The 25,944-nt window shown below is 35.9% G+C and overlaps 1 protein-coding gene across 3 annotated transcripts in view; it reads left to right on the forward strand.

Annotated features, from left to right (window-relative positions):
• The window catches only part of LOC126759147 (protein sprint), a 282,986-nt gene that overhangs the window by 118,198 nt on the left and 138,844 nt on the right, over positions 1 to 25,944 (forward strand). Inside the window, exon 2 of one of the 3 annotated variants that reach the window (XM_050473801.1) lies at positions 9,202 to 10,251. The exons of the other annotated variants lie outside the window; for them this stretch is intronic. Coding sequence (XP_050329758.1) covers positions 9,359 to 10,251 — 893 coding nt within the window. The 5' untranslated portion in view covers positions 9,202 to 9,358. The remainder of the gene's footprint in view (positions 1 to 9,201; positions 10,252 to 25,944) is intronic. 3 annotated transcript variants of the gene reach the window in all.

Raw genomic sequence — 25,944 nt, forward strand, 5'->3', positions numbered from 1 at the left:
CGTAATAATAAAAATTTGCTCGTAATGCCTAGACGGCAATAAATCATCTTCATCAGCAGGTTTTTTCTGGGACCGGCGAACGGAGTAGAGCGAAAGGTCATTTGCTTTTTAAGCCAATTTATTTTTTACTTCCACACGAGTAATTACCATGATCCCCGCGCTCGGTTATTTAACCGTGTGTTGGCGCAAATGTGTGTTTGTAAACTAAAATACAATTTTCACGCTCCATTGAACTTATTTTAATGATTGTGGGCCTAGTTTCTGATTGTCATTATAGCATTTTTAAAAAGAAGAATGAAAGAAAAAATTGTCGCTTAAAAATAATATAAAAGCTATCAAAAATAAGAGCCGTTATATTTGTATCAATGTTTAATAATTCAACTCTACAACACCTCATTTTTATAAAATAATATACTATAAATGACAACGGCTTCAAAACAACCGACAGATGACTTCATCAACATGAATTTCATATCAGCAGGCACCAAAAAATTATTTAATTAAGAATTGTTCAGTATTAAACGACTTTAAGCAGCTTTAAGCTCATAAAATTACAGTGTTGCATACTTTTAGGAGCATACAATTGTTTTGGTTGATTCAAAGCTCACTCGAACAATTGCTTTTCTTCTTTTAATTAAATAAAACTCTAAATAATCAACCAATAATTATTATTATTGCTAGTAATATTCTTAGCAAAATTTCATTTAATAATACAGGCGAAAAAAAAGTGAAAGCTTTCAAAAAGTTGTATAAAAGAAAGTTCACTGTAAGCGAATGCAAAAATTTGTTTTTTTTTTGTTATGTAAATGAACTATTAACTAATATCTACTAATTAATTTTATTATTAAACTTATTTTTTGATAAAAAATTGCAAATGATAAAAATTTGTGTAAATTTTAGTTATATGATATAAAAAGCTTTTATAAAATTTTAATAAAAATATTTCAAATAAATAAAAATTTAGCGAAAAATATTAAAATAAAAATAAAAAAGAAATATTAAAAAGTAGATAAAAATTTAGACGTTTTAAAAACTTGATAAAAGAGTAGAAATTTTAATTAAATTATTTCAAATAAATAAAAATTTAACGAAAAATATTCAAATAAAAGTAAAAAAGAAATATTAAAAAGTAGATAAAGTAGATTTTTTTTTGTTTCAAATTTTTACAATTAAAAAATTAATGCAAAAAAAAATTTAAATAATAATTTTACAATTAAAAAATTAATGCAAAAAAAAAATTAAAAATTTTAAATAATAATTTTTGCATTAAATTTTTACAATTAAAAAAGTACAGATTTTTATATCATTTTAATGCAAATATAATTTTTTAAAGTATTTTATTTTTACCAACAAAAATTTAAAATTAAAAAAAAATTAAATGGAAAAATAAATTTTTAAAGTTTTTTATTTTTATGACAACTTTTCCTATTAATTAAAAAAACTCAAACTTTTATAAAAATTTCATGCAAAAATAATTTTTTAATTTTTATATTTTTGTGGCAACTTTTCATATAAAATTTTTGCAAAAGTTTAAATATATTACTATTTCTTAATTTTTTTCAATTAAAACTTTTTATGTAAACCGAAATTTTCACAAATTGATTAGTTTATCAGTCATTAAATATTAAGTGCATATTTATTTTATTATTCCTTTTTGTTTTTTTTTCTAATAATTAATTTTAATTAACATTAGTCATTCGACATAATTTAAATTTTCGCTTTCATTTTTCGCCGCACATAAATCATCTCATTCATGAGCTAATTAAATGCAAATTAAGCACTTTCATTTGCTATCAGCACTGTCAAAATGGCATTTCGGAAAAGCAAAATGAAATGCTGATATAAATTTCTAGCTGGAAATTCTTTGAAAAATCGTTGAAAAGCAGACTATGCATTTTTTGTTTTTTGCTTAAGTAACCAAAATATCATTAGCAAAGTCAACCATTAATTAAATAGTCATTAGTAAATGTTATTATTTTTGCTGTCTTGAAGCTAAAACGAAAGAATGCAATTGTCAAATATACATGCAAAACACGAAAGTGAAAATGAGAGCCAGAAGCAGAGTGTAATTATCTATTTTTGGAAATTATATATACATAGATGTTTGTAGAATTTTTTTCTGAAAATGTGAGTTAGTCAAGCTAATAATAATGTAAAGTATTATTTTTTAAACGAAAACTGCATAGAATGCCTTTACATTGGGTTAAAAATGTTACTACTTCAATATGCCAATTTTCATAGTGCGGTTCTCAGAATAATTTATTTAGAATTTTAATAATAAATAATTATATTTTCCGCATCCTTGCATTCGCATAGCTGATATTCTATAGTCTCCTCGTCTTCTACCTTTTGACAGCTTCTATAGTTGTGTGGTGCTATTCCTTGTCAGAAAAAAATTGGTTTTGAATTGCTTTGTTGTCTTTTTGAAGACACTTCATTGGTCTAGTAGATGGAAGACTATTTTGGTAACTAATTTTGCTGGAAAGACACCACCTCCCACTCAATTATCAAGTTTGGACCCAACCTTTGGATGCTTATTCCTGCATTCCGTACAACTTGCCCATTTTTCACGCTTCTCCGGAAAGGAAGGCAATATTGTAAAGTAATGTACAGGTTGCTATACCCAACTGGAGTTTTTGAAAACCTTTTGAGACTTTTATGTTAAACAATATCTAGCAATCAAACGATTTCAGTTATTAAAAAATATTGATAAAATTTACCTGATTTTTACTGGAAATCAAAATACCTACACATATTTTTTAAACTCTTCTTAAGCGCTTTCTATAAATAAATATAAGTTGTTGTTGCTGTTGTAGCGGCAGAAAACATTTCTCAAGTAATTTCGAGGCTTGGTACTCAGTTGACAGTCTTTGGCCGGATAAAAATCCAGGTCCGTTCGGGTTCCTTGTACCCGGCTGTCGTGGGAACGGAATAAATATAAGTATTACAGCATGGTAAAGCATATACATAGCTTGTTCTGAAGATATTTAAAAAATAATAAAAAAAAAGTTCTTTAATTATTTGGATGTTGTCAATATAAGTACTAAAACCTGAATTCACGAGTATTCGGTGATATGATATCCTTCTGCTCAATTCAAATATATATTTATGTATACATGATAACCCTGTACACCATATCTGTCAATGTAGCGTGTATTTCATTTATGATTTATTTACCTCGCAGTGCGTTCACATTGCGTAAGCGGCAACAAAGCCGGCATATATAGACTACCCGTAGGCCCACGCGTTCGAAAATGTAAATTTATTTGTTTAATGCATACAAAAATACGATAAGATGCTAGCAGTAAAACCTCTCTCTTACTTTTGTGAAACTTTTTTTTTCATCCTGCACCCAGCGCCAGCATACGCGTATTATCCCACCCATTCCACGCGTCTTCAACAACCCTAACTGTATAGCAAGGCAGTTAGCGGCAAAAAAATGTCTCACAACCCCATCAAAAGTGCGTTGTTTTACAAATTCCATAAACACCAGTTAAATTTGCCGCCGTGTTGTGTTGCTATACGCCTCCCGTGGCAGCATCATTTGTCATGTCAACCGGCGCGTTGAGGGCGCGTCGCCGCAGTGACTAAAATATCGCTGAAATATGCGACTATTTATGTATGTTTGTATTGGAGTGGCTTAGCATGAGCGTTCTATTTGTATATATTTCATTTTGTTTTTATTCGATTTTTGCTTTGCCTTTTCAATTTTCTAATTTAATCGTAAATTATGGCTTTAGCACGTGTAGTCGTGCCACTGGACCCCATGAATGTGGCTCTGTGGTATGGTCGCAAGTATTGATATATTCATACCTGTATATATGTATGTATATATATCTCCCCTACACTCAGCACGACTCATATTCCATACCTGCGCAACACTAAAATGAGAAATTAAATTAAGCTCAGTGGCACGAGTCAGTCATCATTTTTCCTGTCGCCAAATTAGATCACTCAAAATTTTTGAAACCAGAAAATTAAATTGAATTTGTCAATGCAACTTATTCAAATAAGCTGTTATGATACGATATACGAGGATGGAGTCATGTGTAGAAGTTCACGCAAGTGAGGAAAGCTCTCTGATGGCCATTCACTTGGGAGTGGCCAGAAACGATTCTTTTACACATGGCTCAAGCAGCTCACTACTTCCGGTCTTTGACCAAGTATCCTCTGGGTAGCCTAAGAACATCCGTTCGAAGGCGAGCTAAAGTGAGAAGGCGAAACATTCCCTACAAGGGTTGTGCGCAGGGTTTGGGACCCACCACGTAAAAAACACCCCCAGTGAAGAGCTACAACCAGCCTCGGATGAGAGACCCCCCTTTTGATGACGACCATGGCAAACGAAATAAGGACTACGAATTGAGGGCATGCACCTGGAATGTCCGGTCCCTTAATTGGGAAGGTGCCGCTGCCCAGCTGGTTGATGTCCTCGTAAAGACAAAGGCTGATATCACCGCCGTCCAAGAAATGCGATGGACGGGACAAGGACAGAGACGAGTAGGTCCTTGTGACATTTACTACAGTGGCCATATAAAGGAGCGCAAGTTTGGTGTGGGATTCGTGGTGGGAGAGAGACTCCGTCGCCGAGTACTATCATTCACTCCGGTGAATGAACGTCTAGCCACAATCCGCATCAAAGCGAGGTTCTTCAACATATCGCTGATTTGCGCCCACGCCCCGACGGAAGAGAAGGACGATGTGACCAAAGATGCCTTCTATGAGCGCTTGGAGCGCGCTTATGAGAGCTGCCCCCGCCACGATGTCAAAATCGTGCTTGGCGACTTTAACGCCAGGGTGGGCAAAGAAGGTATATTTGGCACTACGGTCGGTAAATTCAGCCTCCACGACGAAACATCCCCAAATGGGTTGAGGCTGATTGACTTCGCCGGGGCCCGAAATATGGTTATCTGTAGTACTAGATTCCAGCATAAGAAGATTCATCAAGCTACCTGGCTGTCTCCGGATCGAAAAACTACCAACCAGATCGATCATGTTATAATAGACGGAAGACACGTCTCCAGTGTTTTAGATGTGCGTGCGCTCCGAGGTCCTAACATCGACTCGGACCACTATCTTGTTGCAGCTAAGATTCGCACCCGCCTCTGTGCAGCAGAAAAACAACACCAAACACAAGGAAGGTTCGACGTCGAGAAGCTGCAATCACAACAGACAGCCGAACGATTTTCTACTCGGCTTGCACTCCTGCTCTCTGAGAGCACTCGTCAACAACTCGGTATAAGGGAACTGTGGGACGGCATTTCAAACTCCTTACGTACAGCTGCAACCGAAACCATTGGTTTTCGGAAAGTGCAAAAGAACAACTGGTACGACGAGGAGTGCCGTGTCGCAGCGTAGAGAAAACAGGCTGCCTACCTCGCAACGTTACGATCGACCACTACACGTGCGGGATGGGATAGATACCGAGAGTTGAAGAGGGAAGCGAGACGCATTTGTAGACAGAAGAAGAAAGAGGCTGAAATGCGTGAGTACGAAGAGCTTGATAAGCTGGCCGACAGGGGTAATGCTCGAAAATTCTACGAAAAAATGCGGCGGCTTACGGAAGGTTTCAAGACCGGAGCGTATTCCTGTAGAACCCCCAAAGGTGATCTAGTCACTGATGCCCAGAGCATACTTAAATTATGGAGGGAACACTTCTCCAGCCTGCTGAATGGCAGTGAACGCACAACACCAGGAGAAGGAGAACCCGATTCCCCAATCGATGATGATGGAGCAGACGTTCCATTACCCGACCATGAAGAAGTTCGAATAGCAATTGCCCGCCGGAAGAACAACAAAGCGGCAGGGGCCGACGGATTGCCGGCCGAGCTATTCAAACACGGCGGCGAAGAACTGATAAGGTGCATGCATCAGCTTCTTTGTAAAATATGGTCGGACGAAAGCATGCCCAACGATTGGAATTTAAGTGTGCTATGCCCAATCCATAAAAAAGGAGACCCCACAATCTGTGCCAACTACCGTGGGATTAGCCTCCTCAACATCGCATATAAGGTTCTATCGAGCGTATTGTGTGAAAGATTAAAGCCCACCGTCAACAAACTGATTGGACCTTATCAGTGAGGCTTCAGACCTGGAAAATCAACATCCGACCAGATATTCCCCATGCGCCAAATCTTGGAAAAGACCCGTGAAAGGAGAATCGACACACACCACCTCTTCGTCGATTTCAAAGCTGCTTTCGACAGCACGAAAAGGAGCTGCCTCTATGCCGCGATGTCTGAATTTGGTATCCCCGCAAAACTAATACGGCTGTGTAAACTGACGTTGAGTAACACCAAAAGCTCCGTCAGGATCGGGAAGGACCTCTCCGAGCCGTTCGATACCAAACGAGGTTTCAGACAAGGCGACTCCCTATCGTGCGACTTCTTCAACCTGCTTTTGGAGAAAATAGTTCGAGCCGCAGAACTAAATAGAGAAGGTACCATCTTCTATAAGAGTGTACAGCTGTTGGCGTATGCCGATGATATTGATATCATCGGCCTCAACACCCGCGCCGTTAGTTCTGCTTTCTCCAAGCTGGACAAGGAAGCACAGAAAATGGGTCTGGCAGTGAACGAGGGCAAGACGAAATATCTCCTGTCATCAAACAAACAGTCGTCGCATTCGCGACTTGGCTCTCACGTCACTGTTGACAGTCATAATTTTGAAGTCGTAGATAATTTCGTCTATCTTGGAACCAGCGTAAACACCACCAACAACGTCAGCCTAGAAATCCAACGCAGGATAACTCTTGCCAACAGGTGCTACTTCGGACTGAGTAGGCAATTGAGAAGCAAAGTCCTCTCTCGACAAACAAAAACCAAACTCTATAAGTCACTCATAATTCCCGTCCTGCTGTATGGTGCAGAGTCTTGGACGATGTCAACAACGGATGAGTCGACGTTGCGAGTTTTCGAGAGAAAAGTTCTGCGAAAATTTATGGTCCTTTGCGCGTTGGCCACGGCGAATATCGCATTCGATGGAACGATGAGCTGTACGAGATATACGACGACATTGACATAGTTCAGCGAATTAAAAACAGCGGCTACGCTGGCTAGGTCATGTTGTCCGGATGGACGAAAACACTCCTGCTCTGAAAATATTCGACGCAGTACCCGCCGGGGGAAGCAGAGGAAGAGGAAGACCTCCACTCCGTTGGAAGGACCAAGTGGAGAAGGACCTGGCTTCGCTTGGAATATCCAATTGGCGCCACGTAGCGAAAAGAAGAAACGACTAACTTATGCATGTTACGGAACTAAGTGTAACCGATATAAATACATATATTCAGACAATATATAAAAACTCAAGCATTTTCTTTCGTGGATTTTAGGATTGCACAATACTTTAAAGCTTTTGCGATAATTAATTTTCTTCTCAATTGATAGTACATAGTACGTGATCTTGTCAAGTAGTTAATATCTGGTCTATCCATTTTCTAGATTATATAGTAAAAAAAATATTAACCATTGACTCCAACAATATTGTTGATTTTAGATAAGCGCTCTCATAATTTATGTCGGCATCGTTTTTTCCAAAAGGTTCAGTAGAATGTTTCTATCTGTCATCAACAAGAATTATCTTCTTTCTCTCCTCTCATCTCAGCTCAAGTTCCTTAAGATCACAGCATTTCAGGATGTAGGTATATATTTAATTTGAAAGCCAGTATATTGCATACATTTCACCCTCTTCCTTTTTTTTTGCTTTGTTTTGTCAATCAATTATTTCAACACCGTGAATTCATCAAAGAAAACGTAAATGGATTTGTCGCCCTAATTGAACTTGCAAGCATACACTTTCCACTTCACCTGCACTTTCTTTTCCGCGTTTCTCTCCTCCACTGCTCTGCGGCTATTTTTAAATTTTTAATGACTTCTGTAAACTGCGTTCTGTCAATGAGAATGGCATTCAACCCCCGCAGAGTTTACCAAATGAGGTTAAGAATAGCCGGTGACATCGCCTTGCTGGGCAATAATGCATATATGTATGTATCCTCCTTTTTGCTTTGGATATTGGTGTATATTTTCAGGAAATATTAATACTACGGAGGGTTGTTTGAATTTTTTCGGCAATAAATATGTAATTTTTAGGGCATATTTCCTTGCGACAAACGTCGGATTAAATAGTCGTGACAAATTGCTTAGCAATTAATCTCTGAAATGAAATTTCTTTGAAATTATATGATCTCTAGGCATTAGATATTATAATTCAAGGAAATTAAAAATAATTTTATCGATATATTTTGACTTAAAATCCATGTTCTAAGATCACTGTATTTATGTCTGACTTAACATCTAAGTATACTAATAGTTTTCAGTCCTTCGAGGTGGATCCATCGTTCAATTTCGTAATATATGCGCTAACAAATGGCAATTAAGGTCTTTTTTAAGCCTTTAAATAAGTTTTGACTGAGTTCGAATTGTCTTAAAAGACTTTTCGAACGCTAGTTGATATATTGATACGTTGAGCAATCGAAATTTATAAATTGATGTAAAATTATAAGATAGCGAACCGTCACATATTCGTGTTACTTACTAGATTAACTGCCCATTTTTTTTAATTAGACTACATTTACCAGATTTAGCAAAGAAAAACTTTGTGTATTAGAGATAATAATTTATCGATAGTAGATTATTGTATATTAGAGATGACAATTTATCGATAGTCGATGGTTGTTTCAAATCCTATTGACATTAGACTTTTCCATATAAAATATGCTACATAAACACCTTTTTTAGTTGTAGCAATATCGATAGTTATCGAATAGATACCATCATTATCAATTTCTGAGGAATTTTGAATTCTTAATGGACATATAAGATAGACATATACATTATCTGAAGTGTCTTTTTATATAGTTCGGCAGTTCAGGCAACCGTCTGGGCTCAATGATTTCTAAAAAGATAAGATTTATCGATAAATTTCTACAGAATTTTAATTAATTACTTTGTAGTTAGTAGTATTATTCCATAACTCATTATTCTTTAATAGTTATAAGTAAATTAAAGTTCTAAGTTATCTGGTTGGCATATTCGTATTATAAAAATAATATATAAGTTATTTCTACGAAAAATTATGAAAATATTTTCAACTATCGAAACACTTCAAAGTGTCACAAATTCTTCGGCAATTGCTCATTCAGAAACACTTTTTTGATATTTTCCACACAACGCACAATTTAACTAATAAACCTCTGCTTCCGATTAGCTCAAACTAACCGTATTTAAGAAATGTGTTAAAAACTCCCTGTATGTTGAAAACTTTCTTTAAAAACCAACAACAAAATGCCAAAAATAATTTCAAAGTGTTAAAAGTGCAATAAGAGTTCGAAAACCATCACGAAAACAACAATAGCAGCAGCAAAATGTCAACCGACACCAGTATGAACGCCAACAATAATGCCTACGAGGCCTCCAAAGTGGAGGTTATCGTTTTGGCCAAATCCGATAAGACGCTAAAAAACAATATGGACGCCAAAGATGAAACCATGCGCAAGCGCACATCACTAATCATCGTGCCACAGCCTGTAGATGAGTTGTCAGATCGCGATAACAATCTTACCAGCTCTACGATCGATAATGACAACTGCAATGAGACAGTCGATAACATTAACAGTGATAACATTAACAGTGATGACAGCAAAACTACACAAACAAATAATGCCACAAAGCAGCAGCCCCGAGAATCCTCGATTAGCTCGACTAATTCCAATGGCGGCATGGAGGATGATGAAGTAGACGATGTTGACTATCTGAAGAAGTCGCTCGACAACGATAACAAGCGCAATCGCCATTCCATCGCTAGTGTGGACAGCTGTGTGTCACGTTCCACACGCACCAGCAGCACTGATACGAGCACCTCGTCGGGCGATGATGTCGCCATCGATGACTACAACGATCTCGAGGAAAATGGCAACCTTATCGATGATCTCGATGATGGTGATCGCAAGAATTGTCTATCGAATGCTTCATCTTCCATCGACGACTATTCGTTGCGTGAAAAATTGCATAACTATGTCAATGAGGCGCTGGTGAAGGACGAGGGTAGCACCTGTGGCGATCAATGCACCAGCTCAGATGCCGATGAAGTGATCACCGAAGAGATGGAGGCGATCGACGAGTCGGTGGAGGAGGATGAGGCGGATGTAGCGCCTGCCGAACCGCAGAGTCTGCCACCCTGTGATGCGCTCTTGAGTCCCCAAGAGGTGCCGATGGGACGTCGCTACGCGGAAGTATCGCAATTTAAGGCCAACAAGTGGTAAGTTTGTAACGGAACAATAACTGTTTTTTTATATGAAACTACATAAACTATAAATTGAAGCCGCTAAAGTGCGTATATGGCGCTCATTTTCATTTTTCACAAACAGCTGTGCATAAACAGCGTTCTGCGTTCGCGTATGCAACACTGCGTAGCCGATTTCATATAACACTTTTTCGTTACTCCCTCTCAACTGTAAAATATGACTCTCAGGCATCTGCTTGTAATTGAGACACACCTAGAAAATGCTGTCAAAAGCATATGCATTCAAGTGACAATTTTTATGACATGCCACCTTTCCCCTTCCACGGAAGTGCTTTGATTTTGCTGCACAAACATTCTCTTTTCCCTTCGTACGCTCACTTCATCGCACATAATTCGCATGACACTCATAAAATCACACTAAAATGTGTTTGGAAAAAATATCCGTGATTTTATTACCTGACTACATATGTACTAGCGGTATATACAGACACATAACAGTAATAAAAGTGTCGCCAGCAATTTGTAAGTAGGCTAATGGTGGCACGGGACACATTTTAATGGAGTGGAAGTGATATTAGTTTTATGTTTTTGACTCTCGCGCATCCTTTTGCATTCGTTCGGTTGCGAATGTGCCCCTTTGGTGTCATTAGGCCGAAGTCAAAGTGGAACACAGACAATAGCAATATTCTATATGGTTTCCGGAGCACTTGGAAAAATATGAAATTTATTTCAATCAGCTGGAAATGTGTATTGCGAAATCTAAAAGCAACTATTCGTGTTCATGAAGAATGGCAAATAAGATCGAGCAGGAAATAAATTAGCAGTTTGGATGCCTTTTGCTTATCACCGTAGCGTTCCACGATTTTGGTAGGCGGTCTGTCTTCAACTTCCTAGCTATCGCTGTCTTGCTTCAGCCCTTCATGAGTCCAGCAGAGGTTCCTTTGCCCGTGCTGGCGCTTCCGCCGCGTAAACGGGCTCTACCCACATCGGTTGCGGGCTGGTTTCCACCGGCTTCCACCATCTTATTACTCGTAGAGTCGCCTGATGTAGAAATTCCTACTGAGATATCGCTATTGCTGCATTTCGCCAGCGACGGTTTCGTCGCCCCAGGAGCAGCACTCTCACCCGGAACAGATCTAAGTGTCGGCTTTGACAACCGCTACCTTCCCTTCATCACCTTTTTGCCAGCGTTTGTCTTTTAATTAGTGTCCATACAAATATGGTTCCCACTCAGAGCCGCTATCTGTCCCCAGAAAAGGTAGTCGCCTTTAATGGTCCCAAGGTGGTCTCAGTAACGAAGCCAAGGCAAAGGCTGACGCACACCCTTATGAGGCTATACGTTCAAAGCTAGTCAGCACAAAGAAGGAGTCGTCTCAACACCTACCACGTCAACTTAACGACGACAGGGAGGACATACTTTGAGGATTGCCAGGGTTTCAACTTTTAACGGCGCGAGGCGGTAGCGTTTGCGATATCAGCCCGTCAGCCATTTCTGATGAGTATCAGCACATCATAGGGTTCTACCAAAATCCTAAAGAGCTAATCTTACACATAATCTGCTTTCACAGCTGCAATCGTCAGGAGTTGAAAGACCGCATGTCATTTAACGTTACTCATAAACCTGGAGTCTAATCACATTAAATCCCAAAGTTACTTTCTACCAGCCCTTTTTCTTCGAGAATCTGATTGTTAAGTAGTTCCGTATGGTTACCAATGGTCCAAAAACTCGCAGTGTAGTTTTAGAAAGACCAATTATTAAAAGCCAGTCGTTGTCTTATTTTATCCTCAAATACTGTGGAGATTTTGTACACTGAACATAAAAAAAGGTTGATAAAAACACTCGGGATGCTCTCAAGTACCAAGTTATGACTATCGAAAGTGTCGCTCACATTTAAACAGTTAACAAAGTTTTTTCCTTTAAAGAGGTAGAACACAGTAGAAGGTAAAACTCTAGTCCTATAGTACATATGCCTCTCTTTCGAACATTTTTGTTGTTATAGACCAAAACCACTCAGCAGCTGATCCTTGACAAATTGAAAAGACAGATAAAAGATTGATATCTGACTCAGGACTGGAAAAACAAATATTAAAAGGGTCTGTAAGTAAGTCTGATCAGTGCATTATCAGTTAACTTACTTTAAGAGCCTCGTCCAATTTTTGTTTTATAAATTAGGCTCCTTCTCTTAGTCGATTGTAAATAGAAAGACCTTCTTGTTTAGATGATAGTAGAAAAATAAACCCCTCCTGTAGACTTTAGAAACCATTTTTTTAATTAAGTGCAACTGATTACAGGAACTTTAGCTAAAATCATCCCCACACGCTTATCGTAAAGATCTTGATTGATAATTTTAAGCGAAACCAAGAATAAATATGTTGAGACCACTCAGGATTCTTATAAAACTATTATGCTTCAACAAAAATATCAGCAGACATGACTTAAGAAAGAGTAAAGATGGAAAATAGAGACTCATATGCATTTACTGATACATTGATGCTTTTAGAATGGAGTATGCAGAGTACTGCTGATATTTATGAACCTAGGACCTAACATTCTATTGTACAAACTGTAATCACTACTGATTTTAGTGTGCCCTGAACCAAACTTGTAAAGGACTATTTCGCTTGTCTACAGATAAAAAAGGTTACACTATGCTGGGTATCATAACAAAGAAAGTAAATAAAAAACAAAGAACAGCTTGTCATATATTTCTCAATGAGCATATTCCTTTCCTTAAATCAGTTTCAGCTCTGCTTCTTGTAAGATTGTTGAAAATGGTTAGCAATGAAGCGCAACAGAAACCTATATCTGAAGAAGTTCTGAAAAATATAATGCCATTAAGTTATTATCTACTTGGAAGCGGGTATATTGTTTAGCGTCGAAGGTCTTATTTTACCCGATGGTAAGGTCTGGTTGCTTAAGCTTCCTTCTTTATCAACAGTCAAAGTTGTTTTTCTTTTCTTGAACTAACCTCAAATAAATTATAGTTTCATCGCTCCTTTAAATAGAGTCCACAATTTATAGAAACGTTCTAAAAGACCCACAAATATTTAAACATATCTACTAATTTCTACATAGTAATTATAAATGGCTCCATATATATTAGCATATCATTACACATCTTCGTAAATGCTGTTAATCAGCCGAAAATATACGAGCACTGGAATTTCCAGCACTTGATCCCTATAATAACTTAAGCACACTTTGTCTTATAACCTCATTTTAATAAGCATATTGCGGCCCATGTCATAAAATTTTCGCCGCAACAGAATGCATTGCAGCAACAAAATGAATAACAACAACAATCCACCACAATGCAAGGCAATCATACTTTTTTAATATCACACAAAACGAAAATTGCTGTCAACTGTGGCGAATGTGTGTCAACGCACAAACACACACACAGCTGTGGCAACATTTGTGCATATACATTTATGTATGTATAAATTTTTACAATGTACATATGTATGCGTTGTTGCCGCTGCTGGTTGTTAGCGCTTTGTGGCAATTTGTTATGCGCGCCTCTCATACAATAACATGCAACAACAAAATGTCTTTCAACGCCTCATCCCATAGCTGGTAGCGACCGCGTTGCATGCGACAATATTATTTTTGTTGTTGTTGTGTCATTATTTGATTCACCATATGTGTTGCATTATTCATAATTTTGTCGGCTTTCTTGTTGTTGTTATTTTTTGCTGTTCTTGTTGGCGCAGTTTTGTTGTTATTGTTGTTTATATTTCTTTTTGCTGTTGTTGACGTTATTTGTTGTTGTTGTCGCTATTGTATGGGTTTGCGCGGCATTACCGCTTTTGCCTTTACTCCCGGCAAGTGTGGCATTTTGCAGTTGTGGCAGCTGGCGGCAACGCGGGTGGCGAGTGATATGCTCTTTCTTTTTGCCACTAAAATAAAATGTAGTTTCTTTGCTGTTTTCCTGTTTCAAATTTTCCTTGGAATTTTCGTAAGCGCCTGGCGGCTCTGGTGCACTAGATCTGGCGACCCGTTGCCCGCGGGCGCACATGTGGCCAACATTGCAACGCCTCGTTGCCTTTGCTTCCCCCTTCTCGTGGAATATTTTTTATTTTTGTCTTATAGGTATTTCGTTGCATTTTTCGCTGTTATTTCATCTGGAAGGCCATAAAATTTGAGTTATTTTTATAGTTTTATTTTCGCGCGCTCTCTCTCTCTCGCTCTTATAGGTGGCCTAAAAAGCGTCGCCTGCGCGCGAAATTCCATAGAAACTGTGTTGCACGTAATTGCAAAAGTTGGCGCAGAAAAAAAAGTTGTTTCTATAAAATATGTTGCAATTATATAAGTTGAATTGGTAGAAGAGAAAAGTAATTCATGTGTGTGAACTCGTTTTCATACGCTCATCCACATATAAGTCTACTCTCGTAAGTATTTGCTTGCTAGCAATAAGACCCACAATTCTGTGGTGCCAGCCAACTATGGGAAAACTTGTTCAACTTTGACTTCGAGTGTTTTCACGTGCCAAGTTTCAGACGCATACTTTTTCGACTGTGAGAGGAGAAAGTTTTCGGAATGTATTAACAATGCCGTTAGCGATAATTGTAGGTGGTTGATGGATAAAGAAAAATATGTCAATAACTCGTCCAAAAATTAAAGATATAATTACATAAATCGATATTAATATTTACCGTTATTTATACGAAATGTTGAAAGCTTTTATCTTATAAGTTAGTAAAAAAGTGGCTATTCAGAGCTCTTCGTGAAATCACAATTTCTTACTAGCTGGTGAAAAAGCGAGTGCTGTATCGTTCTTGCCCTCATCAGCATAAAAAGTAGACTGTTTGTACTTTACATAAATTCGAAATTGGATCCGCTTCGGCTACATCGGGTCTATAGAATACTATGGCATGCAAATATCACTGCCTTACATGCGCGAGAGCTTAGCTGACATTCCTCAAAGAAAGTTATATTTCGGTCGTTTTTTCAATATCAAATGCTACTAAACAATAACTCACCTAGGGGCGGAGAAAGGCGCCAAAGATACTCATAAGTTAGGAACTGCGCTAATAATGTTGAAACCCTGAAAATTTTTCTAATACGAGTAGTCATTTGAATATGATTTGGGAATAAGAGCAAAAGCAAACACGAAAGGTAAAGAAGAATACATATATTATTGATTTTAAGCAACTCTGCTCCTTTAAACGACGTTCCGACGTTGTATTGAGATCCCGACTAATATATGGGCAATGCCTGCTTACTACGTAGCATGAAACAATATTACTAATTTGACTATTTTCTAACCCAGTCTTTCCTACTAACTTGTTTGAGCATAGCCACCTCTTTACATACTTTTTCTAGCTCAGACCTTTAACGGTTCTTTTCTTAATCTTTTCATTGTTTTCCATTTCGTTCCTGTTCAAAAACCTCATTGCTTCTTTTAAAGCGATAATAAGCACCGACATAAGTACTAGTGGGTGCACAAAGCTTAATTAACGGTTTTAGTGACGCGGCGTGGCATGGACCATATTTTAACCCCTTTCGACAAGCAAAAATCCTTTTCGATATGCAAGAGCTCTCTCCTTTATTTTTAAGTATAATCATATATTTAGACCGTTCTTAGATAAGGAAAGGTTATTCGGTTATACTGAAAAAAAAAAAATTTTTTTTGGAAATTTTTTTTTCGAAAAAAATGAAACAAAAAAAATTCAGAATTTTCCGTTACCTTAAAAAATCTTTCAGAATTGTTTTCGATTATTGAAAAAAAAATTTTTTTTGATACAAATTTGTTTTCGATTATTGAAAAAAAAATTTTTTTGATACAAATTTTCGGAATTTTTTTTAGGTTATATTGAAAAAACTAATTTTTTTGGGATACAGATTTTCAAAATCTTTTTCGGTTATCTTGAAAAAAAAAAATTTTGTGATGCAATTTTTTTTGGAAATTTGTTTTTAATAAAAAAAGCCTTTCTAATAAATACAATATTTATTTATAGCTTCAGAATTGTTATGGTAGAAATTGAAGTGGATTCAGTTATATAATACTGTACAATATTTTTACTATTTAGATAATTTTTATTTTAAAATTTCTGTAAAATATTTAAAATTAAGTCTGCAAAAATTTGAAAATTAAAGGGGAAAAAATTAATTAAAATAAAAATTGTATAAAAAAATTATGAGAATTTTTCAAAAAGTTATTTATAAATTATTATAAACTGAATTAAAAAACTCATATTTTTTATTAAAGGTTTTAATTTAGTTTTTTGAAACAAAAGAAGTAACATTTTTTGCGTAAAATAATAATTTTAAGCAAAGTTATTCAGTTTTCTATTAAAATTTTTAAATTTATTTTTCAAAGTTTACAAATATTTTTTTAATTTTTTTTATGAAAGTATTTTTTAAATTTGGAAAAAAAAATCTGTAGTTCAAAATTTAAAAAAATGTTTTAAAACTAGTTTTGAAAAAAAATTTCGCTAGTTCAAGATTTTTTGTTTTCAAGAAAAAAATTCAGTAATTCAAGATATTTTTTTTTATTACAAAAAATGTTTTTGAACTTGTTAAGCATTTTATCCAAAAATATTAACAATTTTTTCAAAAATATTGTTTTAAATTTTGAAAAAAAAATCAGTAGTTAAAAATTTAAAAAAATGTTTTAAAACTGGTTTTGACAAAAAATTTTCGCTAATTCAAAATTTTTTGTTTTTTTTTTCAAGAAAAAAATCAGTAGTTCAAGTTTTTTTTGTTTTTATTACAAAAAATGTTTTTGAACCTGTTAAGCATTTTATCCAAAAATATTGACAATTTTTTTCAAAAACATTTTTTTAAATTTTGAAAAAAAGTAGTTCAAAGTTTAAAAAAATGTTTTAAAACTGGTTTTGAAGAAAGTTTTCGCTAGTTCAAGAATTTGATTTTCAAGAGAAAAAAAAACAGTAGTTCAAGATATTTTTTTTAATTACAAAAAATGTTTTTGAACCTGTTAAGCATTTTATCTAAAAATATTGACAATTTTTTTCAAAAACATTTTTTTAAATTTTGAAAAAAAAAATCAGTAGTTCAAAATTTAAAAAAATGTTTTAAAACTAGTTTTGAAAAAAATTTTCGCTAGTTCAAAATTTTTTTTTTTTTCAAGAAAAAAACTCAGTAGTTCAAGACATTTTTTTTAATTAAAAAAATGTTTTTGAAAAAAAAAATCATTTAATTCAAAATTTAAAAAAATGTTTTGAAAAAAAAAAAGTTCAAAATTTAGTTTTAAAACTAGTTTTGAAAAAAATTTTCGCTAGTTTAAGTTTTTTTTTTTCAAGAAAAAACTCTGTGGTACAAGATATTTTTTTAATTACAAAAAATGTTTTTGAATCTATTTAGCAAAAAAAATGTAGTTGACGAATTTTTGTTTTTATAAATTATAAAAAAATAAATTTTGAAACTATTTTTGAAAGAAGTTTACATATCATAATTTATTTCTGTTGTACATGACTCTTATGCAAAACTTTTTAAATCGCTAATTGCTTTTAAAAATATACCGACAGCGAAAGACGAAACAGAAAAAAAGAAAGCCTAATTTGTGTTTTGCTGCTCGTATTTTCTTAGGCCCACAAACTTTTCACAGTTGAACTTACCCACAAACGTTTTTTTTTGTTGTTCTGTATAATATGCCGTCAATAACAAAAACTCAAACCTTTTTCAATGCTTTCATAAATTTACCGTTATACTATATTTTCGTTTTTTTTTTTCATAATCCATCTTTACTTGTTAAACTAAAAATATTTTGAGTTGTTTCTGTTTTTTACATTACTTCCATGTACAATGTACATGTCATAATTTGCTCCTCATAACACATCACGTATACGCCCTGTCACACATAAATATACTGCAAGCACTGTACTAAGTGGTTTTTGACTTAAAAAGTTTGGTAACAAAAATAATATAATTTTCTTATTGTCAAGCAAACCTTTCTATGCAGAAAAAATTTGCTTGCTCTATTTCTTTATATTTTCATATCGAAAATAAAGAAATTTCTAAAACATTTCACTCTAACGCATACTAAGTCTCGCTCAACAGCTTTTTTGTGGCTGGCCTTTCAGAAATGCATACTTTCCATTGATTTTCCATCCACAAATATTTGCATTTTGCACCGCACTCCAAACAACTCTCCAATCTTACCGCCACATATACTTTCACATTCTTTCCAACATGCAAGCAGCAAGCAAGCAAGCGCATGAGTTGGTGGCATAACTTTGTTGCAAAGCATTTTTGTTGTTTTTCATGCACTTTAAATTACAACTTTTCTGCTGCAAAAGTTTGCTCTGGCAGTTTTTGTTCGCTGCTTCACTTGCTTTTATTCGTCAACTTTGTCTTGCTTTCAAACTTACAAGCTGCCTTGCCACCGCCACACACATTGTGCAGCCTGTTCACCTTGCCACCTTTCTCTTTGGCGCTCTGTGCCGCTGCCCACCTACCTGGTTTTTCAAGTTTTCCCACTCAGCGCTTGCAACAGCAACATTACAGTGACAACATTTTTGATCCTGTCAAACTCATTTGCATATCGGGCAAAATTGACAGCGACATGACATGCTGCGGCGCTGCCACGCTGTGTGCTGTGCGCTGAGTGGAATGCCCACATCGATTTTGTGGAGTGAATGCACGCCACTTCATCTCAGCATCAGCATCAGGCTGAGCATCAGCTTATCGATGAAGCTGTCACAGGCAGCACTACTCTAGCTTGTTGTTATTGTTTTTGTTATCGCAATTACTGTCACACATACAGCGGTGTGTTATGAATATGGAAGCATGCGCTGCTCTAAATTGCATTGTTTCATTGACTCTTTTATGGCTGCGTGTGTGTACGTGTGTATGTGAGGCGCTGCTGTGCGCTTTTATTGAGATTGACTGCAGCAACAACCAGGTAGCATGCCACAAGCAACTTTCATATATATTTGTAGTCATATTTTGTCACTTGCAATATTACAATAGTGACTCGGTCGTCTTGCCACACCTTGGCACACCGCTGCTTCTGCAGGCAAAACAATGGCAGATTTCTGATTTTGATTGCATGTGAGTATTAGGTTGAAATGGGAATTACTTTGCAATACTTGGAATATTGTTTTGGCTTGTAATCTCATAACTTTGACAAAGAATTTTATTAAATTTATTTGTTTGGCAATATTTTCATTCTCTCATATTCCTCTCTGCATTATAGACGCATTTATGAAATTTCGGTGAACGTGTTTCAAGTTGGTTTAAGTGGTTAAGGCTGAGGTTTTGAGACTCTAATTGTACATATAATAACAGGTTGTCAAAAAAGTCTTGCGGTATTTTCGCTAGTTTGCGCTGAAAGCGCGTAGTTCTAGTTTATTCGTCGCATCGGGTCACCTAAACCTCTATACCTTTTGAAAGCTCATTTCACGCGCTAACACGTGTTTGATTGATTGTCGTTTCTTTTAAGTCGTTCGTGAGTTATAGCGTCGCAAACATGGAGCAAAATAAAGAGAAAATACGGCATATTTTACAGTACTACTACGATAAAGGCAAAAATGCATCTCAAGCCGCCAATAAAATTTGTGCAGTTTATGGACCCGATACAGTTTCCATTTCCACCGCACAACGATGGTTTCAACGTTTTCGTTCTGGTGTAGAGGTGGTCGAAGATGCGCCACGCTCCGGAAGGCCTGTCGTCGAAAATTGCGATAAAATCGCTGAATTGGTCGAAAGAGGCCGGCATAGTATAGCCGTAGCATCGGTCAAGAGCTGGGCATGAGTCATCAAAAATTCATTTCAATTTCAAAAAAAAAAAATCAATAAAAATACCGCAAGACCTTTTTGACAACCCATATATAATACTATCTTAAAAAAATTACTGTTATACACTGTATTTAACATAATTTTTATATTGAAAGGTAGTATTAGTTTGAAAATTTTCAATAAATAAATGATGAAAACACTACCATATTGTTATTAAAATGAAAAAGTTTTAGCGAACTTACTGCTTAAATTATTGTTAAGCAGGATTATCACCCTTATATAATTGAATTATTAACTTTTTCAACGATAAAACGAACTATTTTCTTACACTTGCTCAAAGAAACGAGCTGAAAGGCCACTTACTATTTAAATTTTTATCATTTTATTATCATTGAGTATTGCATTTTTTGAGGGTTGCCATATGTTCAACTTTCTAAGCTAGATACCTACACATATATGTATATGAAATATTACAATATTATCAAGGTATAAAACTTAAAGGAGGTCCACAATTATTCCACTAATAATGGTTGCCACCTGTACAATATTCTCATTCGATTGAGTTTATATAGATAAATAACTCTCAAACCTTTTATCGCCAACTTCTACGGCACACAATATTTGTCGCAAAGAGGCTTTTAGTTCCTAATTGTGCCCAGCGCCATCTATTGTCTTAACATATTACACTCAAAAATGTGCTTAAAAATGAGATTCGAAGTCATTGTAATAATAATGTGAAGCCTAAGCTAATTGTAAAGCCAATGTAGAGCTGCTATGCTGCTATACTTAATTTCTAACGGTTGTACTGTGCAATTGCTGACCAAATTGATGGTTCTAAGTCCAAATTGACCTACAAACTCACATTCTACTATTTTCTGTGTGAAATTTTAGTCTGTCTCTCATTAAGCTTCAAAGCTCTTTTCAGCTGATTGATTGATATTTTCTTTCTTTCTATCTTCATGACAAGTTGAAGTACTAGTGTTTTGAGAGTTAGACTATTCAAACACACAATTCATCATTGGTGATTAAACACCATTAACTTTCAATAACCATTTTTAGATGACACTGTAATGAACAAAAAAAGGATAATACAGCCACTGTCAATACCGACGGGTCCAAAAACGACCGTGGTGTGGGACGGGTGTATATTTTATTTATCTATCTCGGAAGTTATATTGTTGTTGTTGTAGCGGCAAAAACATTCCTGACATAATTTTGAGGAATGGTGCTGAGTAGACAGTCGTCTAAAAACCCGGGTCAGTTCCGGTACCGTTTACTTAAACCCGACTGTCGTGGGAATGGATCTCGAAACCTGTCTCTCTCTCGAACCAAACTCAGCCAATATCTTAGAAGCGAAAATACTAGACAAGCTGGCCTTACCGACGGTTTCAATCAACTCCAGCGTGGTCAATAATTACATTAACGCTGCAAAAACACCAGCAGCATAACAGCAATAATCCATCATTCGGCTTCACAGCAACAGAAGCATTTTCGGCAACGCAAAATCAGACAAGTTGGCCAAGCTAGGGACCTCTTTGGACGATTCGGAGGCAGACTTAATATCATGCTCGCTTGAAACGCTAAAAAGATAACTTTTTACTCATTTTGAACATATATGTAGCTCCAAGCTGATGAAAATCAATAAGCGTGTGGAGCCCAAGTATGATAAAATTAGAATTAAGGATTTTTTACATAGGTCTAAACATAGTATTTACGAAATATTTGGAACCCATCAGGCACCAAGCGCATAGCTATTCACAAAAAGCATAACAGATATATGTATATACTAGAGGACCCGTCCACGCCTTACTGTGACTGACACATAGATAATACTACTACTACTATCTATATGATTTCTATTAGTTAGATTATAACTATTAGTTAATGAGATATAGCATTTCTGTGAAGAAAATTTTTACAAAAAAATGGATCATAAAGCATTTCGTGTGTTAATAAAGCATTGCTTTTTGGAGGAAATACTGAGATTTGCTAAAATGGAAAGAAGAGAAATTAGCACCGAGAACAATGACGACCTAAAGAGGCGAAAGCTCTGTGCAAAGTGGATGCCTCGCAAGTTCATAGTCTAACAAACCAGTAATTGTCGTAAAAAGTAAATGACATTAAAATGTTATTGTGGGATATCCATAAGAGATAGACATATACCATCGCGGAGTTTTCTGTAGACCTTTTCAATGTGTACAATACTTAGTACATTATTTTGATAAATCTCTTAGCGCTCAGCCTGCGTTTGCAATGTAAGCGGAAAAAATGTAATTATTTGTTGTAAATTAGAAACCTAAAAAATAACAGTGTTTCTCCACTATTTAATGGATGTATTATACACCTAAATCGCATAAAAATCCCTTGCGTAGTTTTAAAGATTTAAGGGGTATTTTGGTTTAGAAGTCCGAATTTTAGGTTTTTTTGACGCGATAAAAAAATCGAAAATTATTTTGACTATCCATTTTTTTACATGCTTTTTATTGATATTCTAAGAATACAAAACATAAATAATATAAGAAAAAAATTAAATTAAAAAAACTGCAGGTCGGCGAAGTAGAGACTGATGAAACAATGGCTTGTCCTGGTGTGCAGGATATAAATCCTTTCCGTGAGCTAAAATGAAAATTTATGCGAAATCCGTGAGAGTAAAAGTGTAGTTATCGCACTACGAAACGTTTTTGAAAAAAAAATTTGTTTACAAAATGTTGGAGGTTTGAAAAAAATTTTTCGTATTTTCCCTGTTTTTTTGTGGTTCGGAATTTTTTAAAAATAAAAAAAAAATCTTTCGAAAGCTCTTCGTAGTGCGATACTATAATGTATAAGAAAGCTCTGTGTAAAATTTCATGTGAATCGGTTGAGTAGAACTTGAGATATCAACACACCGTTTCTAGAAAAGTAGTTATGAGAAAAACGAGTGTAAAGTTTGAGAACTAGTCGCGCGCAGTCGGAGTCGGAGTCACAAAATGAGCTGTAACTCGGAAAATGATTAGAATTTCGAAAAATCCTCTTAGGGACATTTTCTTGAAGGGTTATGCTATAAAAATATGCAAAAAAAATCGATGTTTTCGAATTTCTAAACCAGAATACCCCCTTAAGCATACATAGGGATATAGGGACAGAGAAAATTGTTTTATACTATGTAGTGATTCGAGCGCAACGATGAGACGAGAAAGCAAGATTATAAGGGTTCTACAATAGTACATCAAAATGGGCATCCAGCGCTAATTGAGCGAAGGTGGCAGCACTCCTACCTACATATCTACCTAATACAAGTATAGCATAATATCCTGTTCACTATTTTACCACATAAAAACAGAAAAATACGCATGTAATATCGTGCCACGGTAGGAAATATTAAAATCACTACAAAGCCAGTTCCACATAGAGCACCTTAAGAGTTTTAAATCGGAATCATCATCTCATACAAACATAATTGCATACAATTTGTACCCTTACACTCGCAGCAACACGCTACCTTTTCATAGATTTTGCAGGGCACAATACCCCGGTGGAGTCTTTGTGCCTCAAACCAAGTCAACATTTGTCTCCATTGTACGCGTTCAACTTTGTAAAGCCGAAATTTCTATTCAATGCGGCGCTGGTGAGTGGCAGCGCAGCCGATTCGTCTGCTGCTTACCGATAATAATTGCCAATTTGTAAGTAAAATTCCTGGCAGTGCTTCAGTACACCTAATTGCATTATTTCATATTGTACTGTATAATAAACATAATACATAATACTTCATAATAATAATCGTACAAATGCAGCATAAACACCGTTAAGGTACTTCGTGCATTGCGCACGAGTGTGTGGGGGAAATAGAAGTGAAGGAGTGAGAATGAGATAGAGAGGTATGTAGTAACAGAGCGGGTGGCTGGAAGTGTATGAAGGAACAAATGATTGAATGAGTACAAGTGTGTGTGTGTGTGCTCACCTCTTTAGTTACTTTTGGAGGTTTTAATATTTTCGACTCCTTTTATGTGTGCGCATGCATTACAGCTCGGCTTTTATTGAGTGCAGACGCCGTTTCGTTGCTTATCGTGCAAGCCCTACGCTGTTTGTATGGTGAGTAATGGAAATGAGCTTAAATATTTAAGCCGATTGCGTTGCTCCTTTCATTGCGAAAAATTATCAGAATAAAAAAATATAAATAAATAAAGTTGCAAAGTACTTATTCAATATTATGAAGCGAAACAGCAGTCGCTGAGAAATTACCTTGAAATAAAGAAAATCGCTTTTAAATAGTCGGTTAATGCAAGTTAAGTAGAGATACAGCAACAAAGTTTCGTACAATAACATAGGTAACGTGATTTCGAAGAAAAATAAGAAACAAAATGAAGAAAGAACATGGACTTCGTCTGCACCGAATCTATAATATCCTCACAGCTGGATTTCTTTTAGCATATAGTGTATAAAAAATCTTTATCTTGATTTTGATCTAACAGTTTATAAGGCAGTTATAGGCTATATGAGTCGATCTGTACAAATTCTTCGTAGATTGTACAGTTGTCTTGGGCAAAAATCCTTGTCAAATTTTGTTTAGACATCTCGTCAAATAAAAGAGTTCTCCATACAAGAACTTTAACTTTTATTGTTCAGTTTGTGCGACGTACATTTATCAGTATCTAAGTTTCTGCAAAATTTCAGATCGATATTTCAAACACTAAGCATCTAGTTCAGGTATGTATAGACAGATTGAGAGACGAGCATGGCTAAATCAACGCATGCTGATAAGGTTCAATCAGTTTGTTGATGGTGTGCTTCATTCTTTCAAACAGTACGCTCGATAGAACCTTTTATACGATGTTGAGGAGGCTTATCGCACGGTCGTTGGTGCCATCGGCCCTCGCCGCTTTGTTGTTCTTCAGACGGGTAATTCCTATACCAACTTCTTCATGGTCGAGCAATAGAACGTCTGCTCCATCTTCAATGATTGGGGAATCGCGTTCGACATCTGCTTTCACTGGCATTCAGCAGGCTGGAGAAGTGTCCCCTCTATAATTTCTGTATTTTCTGGGCATCAAACACTAGATCACCTCTGGGCTTCTACAAGAGTATGCTCCGATTTTGAAACCTTCTGTTAGTCGCCACATCTTCTCGCAGAATTGTCGGAATTCGGACACTATAACATATAGCTGCCATATAAACTGAACGATCGGAATCAAGTTCTTGTATGGAAAACTTTCACATTTGACAATGTATTTTCACCCAATTTTGTATAGATTTCTTTCTAAAGTAACAATGTAATCTCCGAGGAAATTGGTCGGATCAGATTACTATAGCATTTCCATACAAACTGAACACATAGTTACTAAAAGAAATGCACCTGTGAAGGGTATATTAGCTTGGGTGCAACCGAAGTTAACGTTTTTTTTGTTTTAGTCTGCAAATGCGTCTCGCTTCCTTTAATTACTTGGAAATATTAAATATGTGTCCATAATATAAGCGAAAATATTCCGTAATTCCCCTCCAAAATCATACTTTTATAAATTTGTATTAGATTTTCAAGTTCAAAGCACAATCTACTACAGCCCTTCAGAGGACTCTAGCTTCTTGTCTTTTACTTGATTTTCCGACAATTGAATTCTTTTCTTCAACCGCTTTAAGCATTTAGTGCCACAACTCCTTCGAGTATAATCAATTTTCCTGCAACAGATTACTAATAAACGAGTCATGTAAACCACTTACGTGCCGTACTTCCTGTTAGTACACGCCGAGAGTGCGTTAAGAGGCGCTGCAACAAAAAATGCGAACTTTCCACACGTTGTAAAATACTCATTAAATGCTGACACTGACGTTAAACGACAAAAATGCTGTGCGTGTGGGGAAGTGTGACAAAGACAAATCACCCCGAACACTTGCGGACAACAGCGAGGCGGCGCATTCTGACAATATTGCAACAGCAGCAGCGCTGGCAGCAGACACAACAAATGACATTTTAAGCAAGTGTCAAAATTCCGTTATTATTATTTTTATTAGCGTGAAAAAGCAGTGCCGGGCGT

The sequence above is a fragment of the Bactrocera neohumeralis genome, chromosome 5 (assembly GCF_024586455.1).
Source record: "Bactrocera neohumeralis isolate Rockhampton chromosome 5, APGP_CSIRO_Bneo_wtdbg2-racon-allhic-juicebox.fasta_v2, whole genome shotgun sequence".
Lineage (NCBI taxonomy): Eukaryota > Metazoa > Arthropoda > Insecta > Diptera > Tephritidae > Bactrocera > Bactrocera neohumeralis.